Consider the following 17,882-nt stretch of genomic DNA (forward strand, 5'->3'; position numbering starts at 1 on the left):
TAGCCCCTAGAATCCAGGAGTGTATGTTAAGCGTAGATTTGCTATTATCCGTGGCAAATGGCATTATGATGATTTGCAGACTGTGACCCAGTCCTGCACATTGTAAGCAGCCTTGGGCCCTGGCACTAGCAGAGGGTGCAGCGTGATGTTACTCCCTCTTCATTACTCCCCCTGCAGGCCGCAGGGGGCGGGGCTAGCTCATTACCTCCCCATTGCTGCCCTCTGCCTGTCTTCCCAGAATGCACTGGGATCCAAGATGGCGGCGCCCGTGGTCGCGACTTCCGGTGTGCTGTGCAGGGCGTTGCGGGCGGGGTTCTGCCGCCCCCACGGCGCGAGGCTCCTCCGCCAGGCCGCTCGGTGCCTCAGCCCCGGGACCCCCGCCCCGCGCGCCCCCACCGGCCCCCCCGCGCCGCTCCCAGAGGGGCTGCGCCTGCTGCGGGGCTTCCTGACCCCCCAGGAAGAGCAGGCCCTGCTGCTGGAAGTGGAGGGGGCCCTGAAGAGGGTGCGCTACGAGGGGGGGCACTGGGACCAGGTGAGGCCGTCCAGTGGGGCCCCCCGGGCTGGCTTGGGGGGAGGGGAATTCTTTCCGCCTGACTCTTGTGTGAGCTGCCCAGATTTATGTTTAGGAGATAATTTCCGAAAACCCCCTTCTGTCCTAAAATCAGTTTCCTGTGTATCCCTGACAGGTCTTTTTCCGCATATTTTGTGTACTGCTTTTTACATTTTTTGTTGTGTTTTTGTTTTTTTAAATGAACCCTTTCACAAATTAAAATTGATACACTTATGAAAGACACATTCTTCTTCCGAATGACAATGTACAATTTCATAAATTATAAATAACAGTGTTACAGATAAGAAAAATACCAATTACAACTATCACCCCATCAAGAGGAGTCTGCCCTATTTTTCCTTTAAATAGTGCATTTGACAGTTGCCTTGTGTCTATATATATAGGCCATCTCCAGCCTTAGTCATTCTATTCTAGGCCCACTGATGGATAGTGTAGAGGGGCGCAGAGTATCTTATACCCCCCTTACATCATATCACTGGTGCTACTTTGAAGTCAGCTTACGATTTACGAATCCTCTAGTCTCCTGAAAGTTGCCATTAGAAATCCATAAAGGGCTGTGATAGGCTCGAAAATAGCTCCCCCAGACCGCTCGTCTCACTAGGTATTACAGATTTTTTACTGCTTTTTTTACAAACACGTATTGCAGCACACACCACAAAAAGCACACAACACCAACAGATGTTAGCGCACAATCACAAACCCGAGGACGAGGGCGCATACATACACTGACAACAAAAGAGGATGACAGCACAGGCACAAACGCGCCCCCCCACCCCGCGTGACCAGCGTCACCACCCAAGAGCTGGAACCAGCATAGGACTACACAACCATTCTAGGCCCCACAGCAGGTCACATCCACCTAAATCAATACAAGATATGCAGCGGGCAACTGGTCGTTGTATAGTAAAGCCTTAGAATGCTTGTGGCAATCTGTTTAAAGTGCCTCATTTTATGACTAGATGACAGCGCTATTGTCCATAAACTGAAGCAGGCTGACAAAGGGCCTGATCTGAAGATCATATTGCAATGGGAATCTGCCATTATAAAATGCTTCTGTGAATCAGGCGCGAGTGTTTGCGGGAGATGCTGAGAGTTTATAGGAGGTAGATCACGTTTGCAGAGATGATGCATTTGCATAGTGACGCGCACACCCTTTCTGCTGCCCAAAGCACACAGATCACCCCTACTGCCACTGCCGACCCAGTCACATTTAATTAGTTAGCAGGCAAGATCACCAGGTCAGCACAGCTACAGTAAGAACCAACACTGCACATTCACCTAACCGTCTCTACAGGCTTAGAACAATTACTATGCTCAAATCTCAGCATGGCAGCGCTACACAGAAATATGCACACTCGCCTAACGGTGCTCTGCCCTTCCAATGCAAGATTTTCATTGCCTACTCTTAACATAAATCCCCCCCACAGCTAGTTCCCCCTGCACACAAGGCCCCCAACCAAACTCTCTACCACTTCTGTAGACTAGCAATGGATCTGCACAAGCTTCCTCTCTCAACCGTCTGCCACTGCAGGCCGGGATACAGATAGACATTGAGTCATTCCAAGGATGGGACTTTCCTCTCCCCATCTCTACCAGCTTGCCCAACATCTATGATATATGATATGGCATTTGTAACTCGCCTATACACAAGTGTTTCAAGGCGCGACGAGGCAGGGAGGGGGGAACAAGGGGAAGACAGACAACGATCCTACTAGGCCAGGTGTCATTCAGATCGCGCAAGTGCAGGGGTAGGGGGAAGGGAGAGGTGCATGGGGAAGGGGAGGGGGGAAGTGCAGTACAAGGTAAGTAGAATAAATAAAAGGGCCAGCTGGTGGCAAGTGCAAGGTAAGTGCAGAACAAGTGCTGGGAAGGGGGGGCTGTAGGGATACAGAGACAGTCCCGCAGTGCAGGGGTTGCCAGGGAGGCAGTGCAAGTGGAGAGTAGCTGGGCCCAGGACCGAGGTCGGTGAGAGTGGCCCAGTTGCAGATTCAGTGCAGTTTCAGCGAAGAATTAGCAGGGGAGAGGGAGAGAGAAAGCAGAAGCAAAGAGGAAGGTTTTGAGGTGCTTCCGGAACCGGAGATGGTTCTCCTCAAGTTTCAGGGGGGCAGGAAGGCTGTTCCAGAGGGAGGCCCCTGCCGCGGAGAGCGTTCTACCCCCAGCTCGTTGCTTCGAGTAGCGGCTGACCCTGAGGGAGTTGGAGACGGATGAGCGAAGGGCTCGGGAAGGAAGATATTTAGCAAGAGAGAGTTGAAGGGTTTTAGGCCCCAGGCCCCAGAAGGCCTTGTGGACAATGCAGAGGGTTTTGAACTTTATCCTCGCAGCCACTGGGAGCCAGTGTAGAGATTTCAGTCCTGGAGAGATACGGTCCCTGGGCTTGAGGCCAAGGACAAGTCTCGCAGTTCTGTTCTGGATGAGTTGCAGAGGGCGGAGTGTGGAGGCAGGCAGATTAAGATAGAGGCTGTTACAGTAGTCCAGCTTTGAGAGAACCAGGGCTCGGGAGACAGCGAGCTTCTGGGGGAAGGAGAGGAAGGGAAGAATACCTCTGAGGAGGTGCAGCTGGTAGTGTGACTTCTTAGAGACGTCAGATATATGAGGAGAGAAGCAGAGTGTGAAGTCGAAGATAACCCCGAGGTTTTTTGCCTTGCATGTAGGAGCAGGAAGAGGGCCAAGAGAGGCCGGCCAGAGAGCTGCAGGGAAGGAGGGAGTGGGTGTGCCGATGAGCAGAATCTCGGTATTACTGGCATTAAGGCAGAGGTCATTGGCGGCACACCATTCCTGGATAGCAGACAGACAGTCGGAGATGAGTGAGGGAGAGGAGGAGGCCGAGGGTAGCCTGAAAATGAGCTGGGTATCGTCCGCATAGCACTGAAAGTTGGGGCAGAGAGCGGCGGGCAAGGAGTGCCAGATGCTGGTTGAACAGCCAGGGGGAGAGATTAGATCCCTGGGGGACACCACAGGTGGAGAAAAAGATGTCAGAGAGGAAGGACCCGAGTTGGACCTGGGAGGGTCGATTGGAGAGGAAAGAGGTCAGCCACGCCAGAGCCTGACCAGTGATACCCAGGTTATCACAGAGACAGTTGAGCAGGATGGCATGGTTGACAGTGTCAAAGGCAGAAGAGAGATCGAGCAGAATGAGAACACACGGAGTGTTGGAGTCGAGGTTCAAGAGCAGGTCCTCACGGATGTTCAGGAGAGCAGTTTCCGTGCTTTTGGCAGCTCTGAAGCCAGATTGATGGTCATGAAGACTGCAGACTGACAACCTGCCACAGTCTCAACTACCTGAGGCACCCCACCATGCTTCCTAAAGCACCTTGCAGGCACTCTAAGCTCCCCTGCCTGAGGCCAACAGGCCACCACCTTGATTAGCCGAGGTCTCCAACCAAGATCCTGCATCCAGACTCAGACTGGCCTATAGGCTTTAGGCCCGGACATGGGACGGAGACAGCATTGCTCAAGGTATGGAAGGACATAATATGTGTGTACAGCGCTGTAACCTAAGCTGAAAATCTTCTTGTCTCCTCTGCGCCCTGATACCCTCGGCTCTGGCACGCATTGTAAATAATAAAACAAACTAACTTATAAATTCAGATAATGGTGATGTTAGTATGCTCATCATGTTAGATCTGTCAGCAGCGTTCGACACAGTTGATTTCAGCATCCTTAATGCCAGACTAAGTGACGTGGCACATGTGTTACACTTCGCCCTCAGCCGCACCACGTTCCCCGGGTTCTTCCTCGTTCCTCCCGTGTACACAAGGACAATTGGGGAGTTCCAGGTAACGCCAGAATAAGGGACAGGAAAGTGATCGCCCTTCATAAAGGGTTACGGCGCCGGCATGCGCCCTTCTTAACGCGCTGGCAGCTGCCGTGGAAAATTGCTACACGAACTACATTACCCAGAAAACCTGTCAAGGGTTGTAGTTCCCGGCGTTGATACGGGAGCCTCATTTTCTACCGGTACGCCTCCTTGTTGTTACTTATTCCACAGCGGCGTACAGAACGCTGCTTCTGTTTAAAGTTACAACCGGCATACTTTCCGAAGTGCTCTCTCTGTACCTTGATTTTGGAAGTTCCTGTTTTCCCGTGTACCGACCCTGCCTGCACACGGACTCCTTCTTCTTAAACCTTATTCTGATTTGTTTGCTGACCGCCCGTGTACCAGACCTCTTGCCTGCTTCCTGGACTCTTGGATAGTGATTTTGCTGTGTTAATTGACCGCCTGTGTACCAGACCTCTTGCCTGCTTCCTGGACTCTTGGATAGTGATTTTGCTGTGTCTATAATTGGAATCCCTCTTCATCAGACTGTCATCACGTCTGTGGATTTTGGCTTCATTTCTAAAGTGCATTTTGGAATGCTTTGCTGTGGTGCACCATCCCAAAACCAGTGCGACCCTCGTTCCGCTCGGGGATAGCTGCCTTACTAACCTTCCTTTTTTTTATTTTATACTTTCGTTGTTACCCAGGATTCTTTACACCTATCTTACTTCCACCAGTGGTAAAGTATAGTTTTCTTGGTTTTCAATATTGGAGAGTTACACATTTAGCTATATACTAAAGCCTCTTTGCTTAATAGGTGGTTCCAGTTCTTTTGGCTTAAGGGGAGTTAAACCAGGTACTACTTAAGGGCTATAGTCTTGGGGAAACCAGATTTAGAATCGACATATAGTTTAACTTGTTATCCTTTCCTTTACAGCCTGGGTTCGAGGCAGTGTGTTCTCCCCGCTCTTTTGATCGATCGGTCCCCTTGTCTGTACTGTTCAGCAGGTGGTCATATCGGTTTAAAGAGTTCTTTCCCTCACAGAGAGGAGGCTTGGGTGGAGGCTCCAACCCTTGCTCTTTCAAGCAACCCCCCAGCACTAGAGGTCCGGCCTGTTTTACGTACTCCCCATTTCTGGTGAGTAACAACATGTCTCCAAAGAAGCACAGAGATGGTTTGATGCAACAGGTCAAAATGGGCCCCTTTTTATCAGAAATGTTGACTATTCCATGTGGAGTCCCTCAGGGCTCTTCTCTGTCACCAGTGTTATTTAATCTTTACATCCGCCCTCTATTAAAAATCTTTGCGCAATTCAATCTGCAGTATCACTCGTATGTGGATGACACACAGGTCTATGTTAGCCTAAGACAATCTGCTGAGGCAGTGGAGAACATTCTGAAATGCGCAGAGGCAATTCAAGCATGGATTTTAGATAATAAGCTCCAACTTAACCCCAATAAGACAGAGATAATTATTTTTGGCTCCAAGTAGAAACTACCTTCCAAGTGATTTCATGTCCTTAGATATTTGGAAATATCTCAAAGTAGACAGTCAGTTAAGAACTTAGTGTGCATTTGGCAGTCAAACCTGGGGTATAACCGGCATGTCAATCAGATGCTTAAATCAGTATATTTCCATCTAAAAATGCTGAAACCGCTTCTTCCTCTCATTCTAGAAGGGGATCGAGCAACTGTTGTGGGCTCGCTTGTTAATGCTGTGTTTGACTATTGCAGCAAGGGTCCCTGGTAGGTTGTCCTAAATATCAGTTGCAGCACCATGCAGTGGCACAAAACTCAGCGGTTCGTGTAGTTTTTTCCCTATCATGGAAAAAATCAGGCCAGGGTAGGAAGAAACTCCATTGGCTTCCAGTCCATCGACTGATCCACTTCAAGCTTCTGTGTCTGGTTTTCAAATGTGTACATGGCCTGGCACCTTCTTACCTAACCGCTAAGATCAAAACCTATACCCCCATTAGACCCCTGCAGTCTATGACCCAACATCTATTGGTGGTTCCTACCACTAGATTTGTCTATTTGAGGGACAGAAGGTTCTCGGTTGCCGGCCCCTGCGCATGGTACGGCTTACCGCCCTATCTACAGAAGATAGCATCCTTGACTTTGTTTAGAAAACAGCTTAAAACCTTTTCATTTCAGTAAGATCGTTGTGAGTAGCTTTCAGACGGTTGTCTGTACTGTACTCAAGATCTGCGCCTAGATGTGGCTTGTTGCTTGGTTCCCCAAGGGATTTACGCTATATAAATTCCAAATCAAATGCCTGGAGTTAAGGCCCAACATACCACTGTGAGTTTGTTTCTTTTGGTCAAAGTGGGCAGGTTTGTTTTGTCCAAGTTGGGACAGTCTGAATTACTTCACTGTGCAGCTTTTAATTTTGATCAGTGTTATTGAAAAATTGTTCTTTAAAAAGCTTTACTTGAACACATTGTGAGGAGTCGAGAATGAAATTCGGACACAAGTTAGCCATGGGTTTGGGTTAAAGACTTTTATTAAAAATAAAAGGGTTGGGAAAAGGCCTCTTTGACCCCGCTCTAAGAGGAATTTCCCTAACTAAACCAAAACTAAGGATCTGTCTGTCAGGATGTCAAAATCTAACTGCTTTTGTGTCAAAAAATTCTATTCTGACCCTCACACTAAATAATAACGATGAAAAGGCAAATGTCTTTAACCTATGAAGCTCTTGATGAAGTGTTAATAAAATAAGACTAGTTCCAATACAAGAGTCCTTTATGTATGAAGAGTTCTTGTTCCAAAAATGGGGGCTCCCTTCCCCTGGATGTCTCTTCAATGAATACAACAGTTCCTCGTGCCTTTCTTGGCCTACAATAGTACTGTTACAACCAAAGCTCGCTAGCTCTGTAAATCCTGCTGTCCTCATATGCTTAACACAGTTCTGCTATTCCTCTATTTAAATGTTATTGTTCCCTACACACTTGCTATTGCCTGGTATATTCTCCTGGAGTTCTGATCCTTTCACAATTGTGATTGCCTGGTGTACTGTCCTGTCAGGGCTTCATCTCCTTTCACAATTGTGATTGCCTGGTATACTTTCCTGCCAAGGCTTCTCATGTTCACAAACTTGTAATTGCCTGGTATATTCTCCAGCCGGATCTTCTTGCATTTGCACATGATTTCTAACCATTTCCACATTTTATATTTACTTGGCTGGATAGTATATCGTCTTGATATACATTTTGTTTTGGTGTTTCCATGTATACATTTCATTCATTCACATACAGACAAGGATCTAGTCTCTTTTTACAGTTAGTTCTTTTACTTTCTTTGTCTGGGGTTTTTGTTACTGCTATTGGTATTTTGCACGATTACTGATACGCCCCGGTGCCCCCACTGTCTTTGGGCTGACTCACCAGCCTCTAGCTGGCGTTCTCTAGCTCATTCTTGTTTGTTCATTGAAGTTACACCTCTTGGTTTTCTTTTGTGGCTTTTTCCTGTTCATTTTGCCGTCTCTCACAGCATCTCTTCCACTTGCCCACATTGCCTCAGGTTCTGGTAAGAAAGGGGTTGCTTGCGGCGGTAGGCAAATGCCCAGGAGTCTTTCCCTGGCACCCGGTGTCCCTCCAGCACAATCCGCTCTATCCGTATCTCCCTTCTTCCTTGCTGGTGAGCTGCTTGTCTCCACCATGCCTGCTTCTGCTTTTCAGGCCTTCGAGCCTCACAGAGAAGTGCAACGTTGTCTCCCCAACAACAGCAGTCAGTCTCTTTACCGTAGACTTAAATGGGCCTCACCCCAGCTGGGGGAGGAAACACAATTTCCCTGGTTTCCACCTCAGTGAAGGAGTCTGCAGTGCCTTTTGGGCTGAGGCACTCTATTGATGCCCAGGGGCTCCCCTTTTTTCTGGAGGGGTTAGACTGGTTTCCTTGGCTGCTCCAGCACTTCTCAGGTCTCAGTAGGTAGTTGAGGTGCAAGGGTTCCTCTTTCCTTCTTCTGGTACAGCAGTCCAAGGCCCTTCTCTCTGCAACACAGGATTACTGCAGCCAGGTCCTCCAGGGAGGGCCTTTGTCATACTTCCTGTGTCTTTCCTTACTTTTATATTGGCTTTGGCCAATAGGATTTAGGGAAGGACTCGACTGCTGACAGCGGTTCTCATGGGGAGTGATCATCCTTGCTCCTCCCCTCTTCCTCATCTCAGTTGTTTGGGAAAGACTAGACCACTGACAGCGGTTCTCATGGAGAGTGATTTTCCCGTAATTTTTAGGGGATTGGTAAGAGGAGTAAAATGTATTAGATAAATCTGGGATGTGTTTAAAAATGTACACATTAATTCTCAGTCCTTTGGAAAGAGGGATATAGTGCTGGGATTTGGGTGGGGCGATATCTCGAGTTTTGGAGATATATCGATATATTTTCAAAATCGATATAGGATGAGACAATATCGTTAACATTGAGAGATAAACATATATATACCTTATTACTACCGTTTTTTATTTACATTTTGATGTTTACACAGCTGTGTGTATTCTCAAACAGGAAGAGGAACTCTGTATTTGCACTTCATCTTGATCATCGTCTTATAAATAAAGGTGTTTGTGACTCTCGTATGTATTTGGCAGCATACAACTGCTTCAAGGCTACATTCGGGAGGGAGCCGGGCATTCTTCCTGGCGCTGCCTACGTTTGTGTTTCAGCGAACTCTTGTTATCCTCACAGCCCTGCGGCCTTGTCCTTTTCACATACAGACAACAATGTTTCACAGTCGAGCAGTGTAAGCGGAAAATATACTGCGAAGCAATAGGAACAGAAAGCAATGAGCAATGGTTAGAAAACAAAATGGCGATTCTTTTTACATCAAAATGGCCGTTCATTGGCAAACTCGAAAACCTATATTCTGTCATATCGTGCATGAGACGGTTGGCCCACGGCCACCAAAATACGTTTGCGGTCTCAAATTAGATTTCTAGACTGACAAACCCTCCTTTGGCCGTATGCCAAACGTCTCATCTATTTATTGAAACCTCCTCTAGGGATGATGAATCTGAAGTACTTATGTCTGAGTCTTGCATGCTATCGTGGACATCATTGCCTTCAGTAATATCTATTGCCATCAACTCTTTCACTGCTCTCATCTCATTTGGGTCTGGGCTAGTTCGATCATGAGGTTGTTTTTTCTTTGTTATCATTTGCATGCATCCTTCCGTACATCCCTCAGTTACCTCTGCACAAACTATGGGTAAACAATGTATACAACAACAGCACGTTAGGAATATTACGAACACCACTACTAATATTGAGATCAACTTCCATCCCCAAGATCGTAGTATTCCCCAAAACCAAGATCCTATTCCCCAGCTCCCTTCTCCCGTGGGGAGTTCAGAGCTTAGGACGTGCATTTTCTTTATTGCTTCAAAGATCGTGGGGGAATAGTCATCGACATAAACGCAACATGCTGATCCCACTATTTTGCGAATTCCCCCACGATCACCCAGGATTACATCGAGAGCCATTCTATTTTGCAGCGTCATTAACCTTATTCCTCTTTCTTCCAACGTCATGTTAAATAATATATCTGTTGTTGTGTTTATTGTCTTCTTTAGGATTCTGGACAGTTGCCTTATATTATAGGAGTTCACTATCTGTCCTAAGAATGGAATGAATGATTTCTCTACATCAGTTGCTATTAAAACACCTTCGTCAGTCCTTTTGACTCTAGTTCTGGATAATCTGGCCATGGCTGCTGTTTCTAAGAGGAATACTCCTGGGAACAGTAGTCCTAGGTAACATGTACCTCCCCAGTTTCTGGGCAACCAAGGATATGCTTTCTCTCCACATACAAAATAGACTGGATCACCTACATATACTGGTTCTATTTCCCATTTTAGTACCACTGTATTCAGACAACCAGTATATGTTCCGACTGAAAAAGAGCCTTTCTTTTTTAGACAAAAAGGGACAGTTCTTGGGCTATAATTCACGGTATAAGATGGGGGAATTGCATCTTTGTCCCCATCTGTTCTTACACGAAACGTCATTACAGATGTTTTTTCTGGTGGGGATAATCTATCTCGTCTATTTTGTCGTGTTCTCTTTCGTGTACTTTTCCTTGTGGGCTCTGGGGCTATTACTTGTGCTTTATGGAAAATGGAACAACCCACGGGCTTCATTATTATCTCCTCAAACTCATTCATGTTGGTTCTGTCTAATTGACCCGTATTACTCTCATTCCATTTCCCATAGAACATCGCACCTAAAGATGCTCTACATGCAGAACTTAATGGTAATGGCTGCACATACCACCCTATTCCTTTCCCGGCATGCTGTGGTAAATGGGCACATACCCAGCAGTTTGTTTTCTTCAGGATTGCATGTGTCATGTTCATTATCAGCAATAAGGTGTTATTTCCAAAACCTTCCCTTTGTTTTTCTTGCATTGGGGGTAGGGTATAGGTGATCACCTGAACCGGGCTTTCAGTAGTGGATATATTACTTATTGGTAAAAACATTTCTAATGGGTCTATTGTTTCTACCCACCATAATATTAGGGTGTCGATATTGGTGCTACCACGCTCATAAAGCACATTATTATTGTCAGTACCTGCATACAATTTGCTTTACCATGCGTTTTTCTTAAGCTTATAGTCTTTATAATTGACTCATTCTCAGCGGTGGTGGTGTAGGAGGAGGCTGGAACCGGTCCCGGCATGTTTCCCATCGTCCTTCTTCTTTCTTGTCACAGTTCGTTGTGGATATCTATCTTCGTCGCGCTTGCTCTGATGTTAATAAGTTCAATGGAATTGCCACAGTTCAGTTCTGCCTGTCCTTTTTAGCCTGGGTTCGATTATTCGTTTTTAGGCGAGATCACCTCTCCCTTCTTATACTGCTCAGAGGACCTTCGATCAGTTATCTTATCGCCTCAGTACCATGTGCGCCCAGCTTGTCCGCTCTGGTTCCGGACACATGTACTGTTAATCAGTTATCTCACTTGCCATAGTACCATGTGCGCCCAGTTTGCCCGTTCTGGTTCAGGACACATGTACTTTTTATGATCGCACCGAGGAGCCGCGAGTCTTGAATTGTCCGACTTGCACAATTCTCACGCTTCTCTCCTCTACACCTCCGATTCCTTCTCCGTCCATGAGCTGAACCAGAGGTTGACATAAACACCAAAAAGAACTGCGGATCACTTTGTCTTCCGAGGCTGCAGGTTGTATCGCCTTGCTCCTGGTATCGTATGATCCGTGAACAGTGCTGGTGCACTTCCAGATTCAGGCTCGAAGTCAGTCTGTGGCGCTACTGCAGGTGCTGGTGTGCGCCGCGCCAATGATGCAGATCTGTTCTTTGGCATGCTGGCAAGTGCTGGTGGGCGCCAAAGGGGTACACGATTTGGTTTTGCTGGTATTTGCAGGGCAGATTTCGCATCGGTCAGCAGTGATGTCGATTCTGCTGGGCAACGTTGGGGCACTCTTTGCCCTTCCTCCTCTTTGGCAATCGTCTCAGGCTTTGTTTCGAGTTTCACTTCTCGTTTTGGCAGATTAGGTGGCTGCTCACTGGCAACAGTTTCTTTCATTTCTGGGACCGCTGTCTCTTTCCGGTCATCAGTGTCAGGCAAGTCTTTCAGTGCAGTTGGAATCTTCTTGGCATGGATCCACGACTTCCTTCCATCCACCCATATTGCCGTCTGCGTCGCCAAAAGTACTTGATAGGGCCCGCGCCACCAGGGTGCTAATGATGACTTTCTTTCAAAGTTTTTTAGCAGCACCCAGTCTCCTGGCTCCAGCGCGTGCCCCGGACCGGTGTATCTCACTGGTAATGCCTTCTGCACCTGCTGATGAATCAAACAAAATTTCTGCATTAAAAGGCCTCAATAAGTACTAAGCACAGGATGTTCTATCTCACTTAGTCGCTTTGGCTGAGGTGCGCACCAAACATTTGCCGGCCTCCCCATTACGATCTCGTATGGGGAGAGCCCAGTTTTAGCCTGTACAGACGTACGCATGCATAATGGTGCTATTGGTAATGCATGTACCCAACTCAACTTGCTTCCCGCACAAATCTTACTAATCTTTGTGATTTAAGTATCCCGTTGTGCCTCTCCACAAGACCGGCAGAACTCAGATGCCTTGAACTAAGGAATCTCTTATCAATCTGGAGACTAGCACATATCTGTAATACCACTGCACCCACAAAATGCGGTCCATTATCAGACCATAGGTCTCGGGGCAAGCCAAATCTGGAAAAGTACTCCTTCAACATTACTTTTGCCGTACTCATTGCTGCGCAATCTTTCAAAGGATATGCCTCCACCCACTTACTGAATGCACAGATCACCACCAAGACGTATTTCAAGTTTTGGCACCTCTCCATCTCTATGAAATCAAAATGAATTACCTCAAATGGCATGGAGGGCGGGCCAAAACTGCCTGTTGAAGTTACTGTTCCCTACCCTACATTGTGTTGCAAACACGTGATACAGTTCTGCACCAACCTCTCTGCATTCTTTTTTATGTTTACATTCGGCCAAACTGTAGAAAGGTGCTGTATTATTTTCTTCGCACAGATGTGCGTAGGGCTGTGGGCCATTGTGACAATTGCAGTCACGTACGAGTTTGGGAACATCCAGTTTCTAGTTCCCTTGTCCACCCAACAACCCTCCAGATCCAACTCAGCAGATCTCTCTGCCCACCCCTGTATTTCATTGCCCGTAGCCTCGGCCTGCATTTCTTTGACAGTGGCAACTCCATCTTCTATCATACAGGGTACTTCTTCTGTCTGAACCGTCATCATTTTGGTATTCAAATCGGTGGCAGTTTGTTTCGCAATTCTGTCTGCAAACGCGTTTCCCTCTCCTACTTTACATGTTAATTTTTTATGTGCCTCTCATTTCACTATTGCTAGGCGCTTTGGAAACGTGAGTGCAGACAGCAATCGTACAATCTAAGGGCCATGTTGAATTCTGGTGCCATGTGATGTCAGAAACCCTCTCTCAGCCCAGAGTCGACCAAAATTATAAACTACTCCAAAAGCATACTGACTATCAGTATATATATTCACATTCAAATTTTCTGAAATCTCGCAGGCTCTGGTCAATGCTATTATTTCCGCGGCTTGTGCTGAATTATAGGGGATTCTTTTACTTTCTACAACACTCTCTAGGGTAGTGATAGCGTAGGCGGCAGTTGTCGTGCCATCTGGCAATTTAAAACATGAGCCGTCACAAAATAACTCTCCATCCTGCTCTTTCTGTGGAATATCACTTAAATAAACTCTCCCCTTGGTTTCTTCCTCAGTGACCATTAAGCAATCGTGGGGGGGGGGGGTGATTCAATCTTCCCAATTTCTTTTATGGTTGGTGGCATTAGTTCTGCAGGATTCAAAGCGCTACACCTCATAATTTGGATATGGGGCGCGAACAAGATAATCTCATATCTTGTCAATCTAGCAGAGGTGAGGTGTTGCGCCTGTGTCCTATTTAATAGAACGTCTATGGCATGTGGCACCATCAGAATTAAAGTGTGCCCCAATACCATCCCTTCCGTTTGTTTCACTGACGCAGCAGCCGCTGCGACAGATCGCAAACATCGTGGTAGTGCGCACGCTACAGGGTCCAGCGCAGAAGAAAAATAGCCGCACGGCCTATTTCTTCCACCTTGTTCCTGTGTCAAAACCGCCAATGCACATCCTTCACTTTCACACACAAACAGTCTAAAAATGTTCTCATAGTTCGGCGTACCCAAAACTGGAGCCGAGCATAATGCAGTTTTCAATCCATCAAATGCTCTCTGACATTCCTCATCCCACTGCAAAGGCATAACCGCATCCTTTCTAGTTAGATTCACTAATGGTTTCACAATTAACGCAAAATTACCAATCTATTGTCGGCAATATGAAGCCATGCCTATTATGGCTCTGACTCCTTTTTGTGTCTTTGGAATAGGCATACAAGAAATACTTTCTATGCGTTCTGGCGTTAGTCTTCTCCCTCCTTTCGAAAGTAGGTAGCCCAAATAAGCCACCTTTTTTCGATTATTCTGAAATTTCTTCAAACTAGCTTTATTGCCATGTCCCGCTAGGTGTGATAGTAGTAATACAGTGCTTTCTTTACAAATCTCCTCTGTGTCTGCAGCTAGCAATAGATCGTCTATGTATTGCAAGAGTACACAACCCAGGGGTAATTCCAGCATGTCTAGCTGTTCTTTTAATGCTCTACTGTAAATACTTGGACTTTCCATATAACCTTGCGGAATCCGCATAAATGTAAATGATCGTCCTCCTAATGTGAACGCAAACAAATATCTACTGTTCTTGTCCACTGGAATACTAAAGAATGCGTTTTTCAAATCTACTACACTAAAATATTATAGTGACGCCTGGCACTAGAGGAAATTGCGGATCTACTACCTTATTCAATGCACGTAGATCAATTATGAAACGGTATGGTACCTCATTACCTCCTTTTTTATAAACCGGAAGAATCGGGCTGTTGCATGTACTGCCTGTGATTTCCTCGATTACCGCTAATTTCCCCAAATCTGTAACAATTCTCTTCAATCCTTTCTCACCTTCAACCGAAATTTTGAATTGGGGTATTCGCGGTAGGGTAACACCTTCTTTCAAAATAATCTTTACTGGCTCTATCTTTAAACATCCTACATCGTTATCATGCATTGCCCATATACAGGTTGGTACTTTACTTAGTTCCCCTGGTAACGCTTCGGACATGAATTCTGACACAGGGGCATCGTGTGGCCATATCGTTAGAAACACTCCGTCTGTCGTGCAATGTATAACAGAACCTAGTTTTTTCAACAAGTTTAATCCCAACAAATTTTCTCCACAATTTTCTGTTAGAAGGAAAGGACAATGTTCAGTAAATTGTCCTATGGTAACTGGGACTGGTTTGGACACTGGGTTTATGACTGGTGTACCTGCGAACCCTACGGAAATATTCTTTCGCCCTGACAGTGGTATATCCGGAACCAAGTGATGGTCTATTGAACACTTCAGTGCTCCTGTATCTACAAGAAAGCGGTGCTCCTCATTCCCGACTCTCATTTCTATGTAGGGTCCTCTTTGATTCACGGGAATAGACACTGGTTCCGACCCCTGTCCTAGGCTGTCCTTTTGGGGAAATAACACATCATCCGATATGTAATCATTACTATTACTGTAATACGTGTTTGGCTGTGTATCGAAAACATTTCCACTCTTCCCTCTATTTCCCCCACTCTGATTTCCATATTGTTGATTTTGCTGTCCCTGACTCTGGTTTGGGGCATTTTGGTTTTGGCCTTGGTTTTGATTACCTCCGTTATTATGATGCTGCTGTATACTATTCCTATTTGGTCCATTTGCTCCTGGGTGTCCTCTATGCTGTCTCCTCTGACCAGCCCCATTTCTATTCTGCAGATGCGGACATTGCGCTCACCAATGTCCTTCCTCTTTACAATATGCACACTGATTCGGTCCCACTATTCCCCCATGCATATTCGAATTACTCCTTCCTTGTGCATTCCCTCACCCTATATTATGTCCTGTTACTTGCTGCAATAGTACCTGTGCTCTTATTAGACATTCTTTCAAGTCTGCCCCCACCTGTTTTAGCAACGATAATTCGTTCACTATCTCCTTCTGCCCTGGCGATGGTAATTGCTGCCGTTTTATTATGCGACCCCTTTTCCCCCTTCCCAGGTCTCCCGATATCCCAATTCCTGTATGCAGGTGTAGCAAACACTTTGACAGGTGTAGTAAAGGTTTCGACATAATCATTATCTAATTCATCTCTAAGCTCAAAAAGTCTATACACATGTTCTCTCACTTCTTCATCCCTCTCCCTACAGCGTGCTATGGCATTCAAATCTAACTAGCTGTTTCCATTTCTCCACCAAATATTCACCCATGCATTCCAACACTACCTGTCTTTCGTTGCTTCTATGGAAGTCATACATCGAGGCCAATGCTGCCGTCCCATCATTCCCGTCTATATACATCTCGGCTTTTTGCTGCAATTCCACCTTCCTTTCTTTGCTGATTGCGCTGCGGGTTACCCTCGTGCACCCCCGTTGGTCAGTCCCGCCTCTTACCCCCGCGGTTTCAACTTCAACCCCGGGAGGAACGGACGGTACCGAGTCTGTGCCTGAGGCGGGAGGTACGGATGGGACAATGGGAACAGGGAGTGTCTGTTGTCGGCCTGATTGGCTAATAGGAAGTGTTACGCGCGCGGTCTGTGGCTGTGGGAGGGCATGAGCTACTGGAGGGAGAGCTTGGCTACGGGCGGGGTCTGGGCAATAGCTACTGACGTGTCTGGTCTTACTTCTGATCTTGGGCCTTGTTTTGTATGGGTCAATATATTTTCTATCAATTCATCTGCTATGTGTAATTCTCGTTGTGGGTATATCTTTTCTATATTGAACTGGTCACGCCTGCCTGCCCTTCTTATACTCTCAGTCCACTCCTCCTCTTCTTTTTCTTCCGCTACCTCACCTTTTGATTTATGCCTGCGCGCATGCTTTGCTCTGCTTTTAAATCGGAGCATTGCTTCCCTTCTCCAGTCTTTAATGGTCCCAAATGCTGCAGGACGTGCTTTCTTTCTTATCAACACCCTTTCCAAGTTATCTATCCTCGCCATCTCAAAACTACCATTAATCGGCCACTGATGGTCTTGTTGCTTTCTGGTTTGCCTATGCCAAGTCTCACAGAATATTATCGCACCCACTCCATACTTCACATACATCTCATACTCCGGCGTTCCCCCAGGTGGTACAATTTGGCCATCTTCCAAAGATTGTCGACCACAGCGGAAAAACCCTGCTAGGGTAGACAATACCCCAAGCATGTTTCAACCTTCACCCTGGTTATTCAACCTTACCTAGGGCGTTTCATTTTGCAAAGTCAACTCTCAACCAATATCAGGATACTTTGAATCGGGGAATGACTCACCTGATAAATCAAGTCGTCTGTATACTGACGCACCAAAGGACGTCGTGTCTGAGTTTCTTGGCTTCCGCCTCGTTTCAGGACCCTCGCCTCCTTATTCTCTAGCCAGGCATGTCGATCAGGGAGCAGATGTGTGCAGATCTGCAAAGGAGTCTCTCATCACTTCTACAGGGCGCCCCGAACACCTCTTGATCCCGGCTCGATCGTCCCGTCCTCGCCGTTCTCTGCCTTCCTCAATTACAACGTTACGCGATGGAACAAGTGGGGGAGGGTCCCTGTTCGGGCACCATCTTGAAAGGGGCCCCTAGGATACCCTGACATCTATGGAAACAAGGCGAGTCACCACACACGATAGATACGCCAGACACAAGGTTGTATTCCCAAAGCTAGGGTTTATTGTAAAGCAAAAGTCTCAGTTGGCCAACTCGGTCTCACGCCCCGCGACGTGTATCTCTAGACCTCGAGGGATGCAAGAGAGTGAATTACGTGCATCAGTTACATATATACAAAATGCATATCAAACAATCAGCTATGACATGTTTAACACCCCCCCTTTATTGGGTTTCTTTGAACTTGGTGTGATGGACATCTCCAACCATTATGAAACCTTCAAACATCTATTCTAGTAACAATTTGCAATTTGTGAGTGC

General features: G+C 46.5%; 1 protein-coding gene across 1 annotated transcript in view; it reads left to right on the forward strand.

Annotated features, from left to right (window-relative positions):
- Nucleotides 1-227: 227 nt before the first annotated feature.
- The window catches only part of ALKBH7 (alkB homolog 7), a 141,477-nt gene continuing 123,822 nt past the window's right edge, over nt 228-17,882 (forward strand). Inside the window, exon 1 of the mRNA XM_069604405.1 lies at nt 228-532. Coding sequence (XP_069460506.1) covers nt 257-532 — 276 coding nt within the window. The 5' untranslated portion in view covers nt 228-256. The remainder of the gene's footprint in view (nt 533-17,882) is intronic.

Source organism: Ambystoma mexicanum, chromosome 3q (assembly GCF_040938575.1).
Source record: "Ambystoma mexicanum isolate Mex_15411 chromosome 3q, UKY_AmexF1_1, whole genome shotgun sequence".
Taxonomy (NCBI): domain Eukaryota; kingdom Metazoa; phylum Chordata; class Amphibia; order Caudata; family Ambystomatidae; genus Ambystoma; species Ambystoma mexicanum.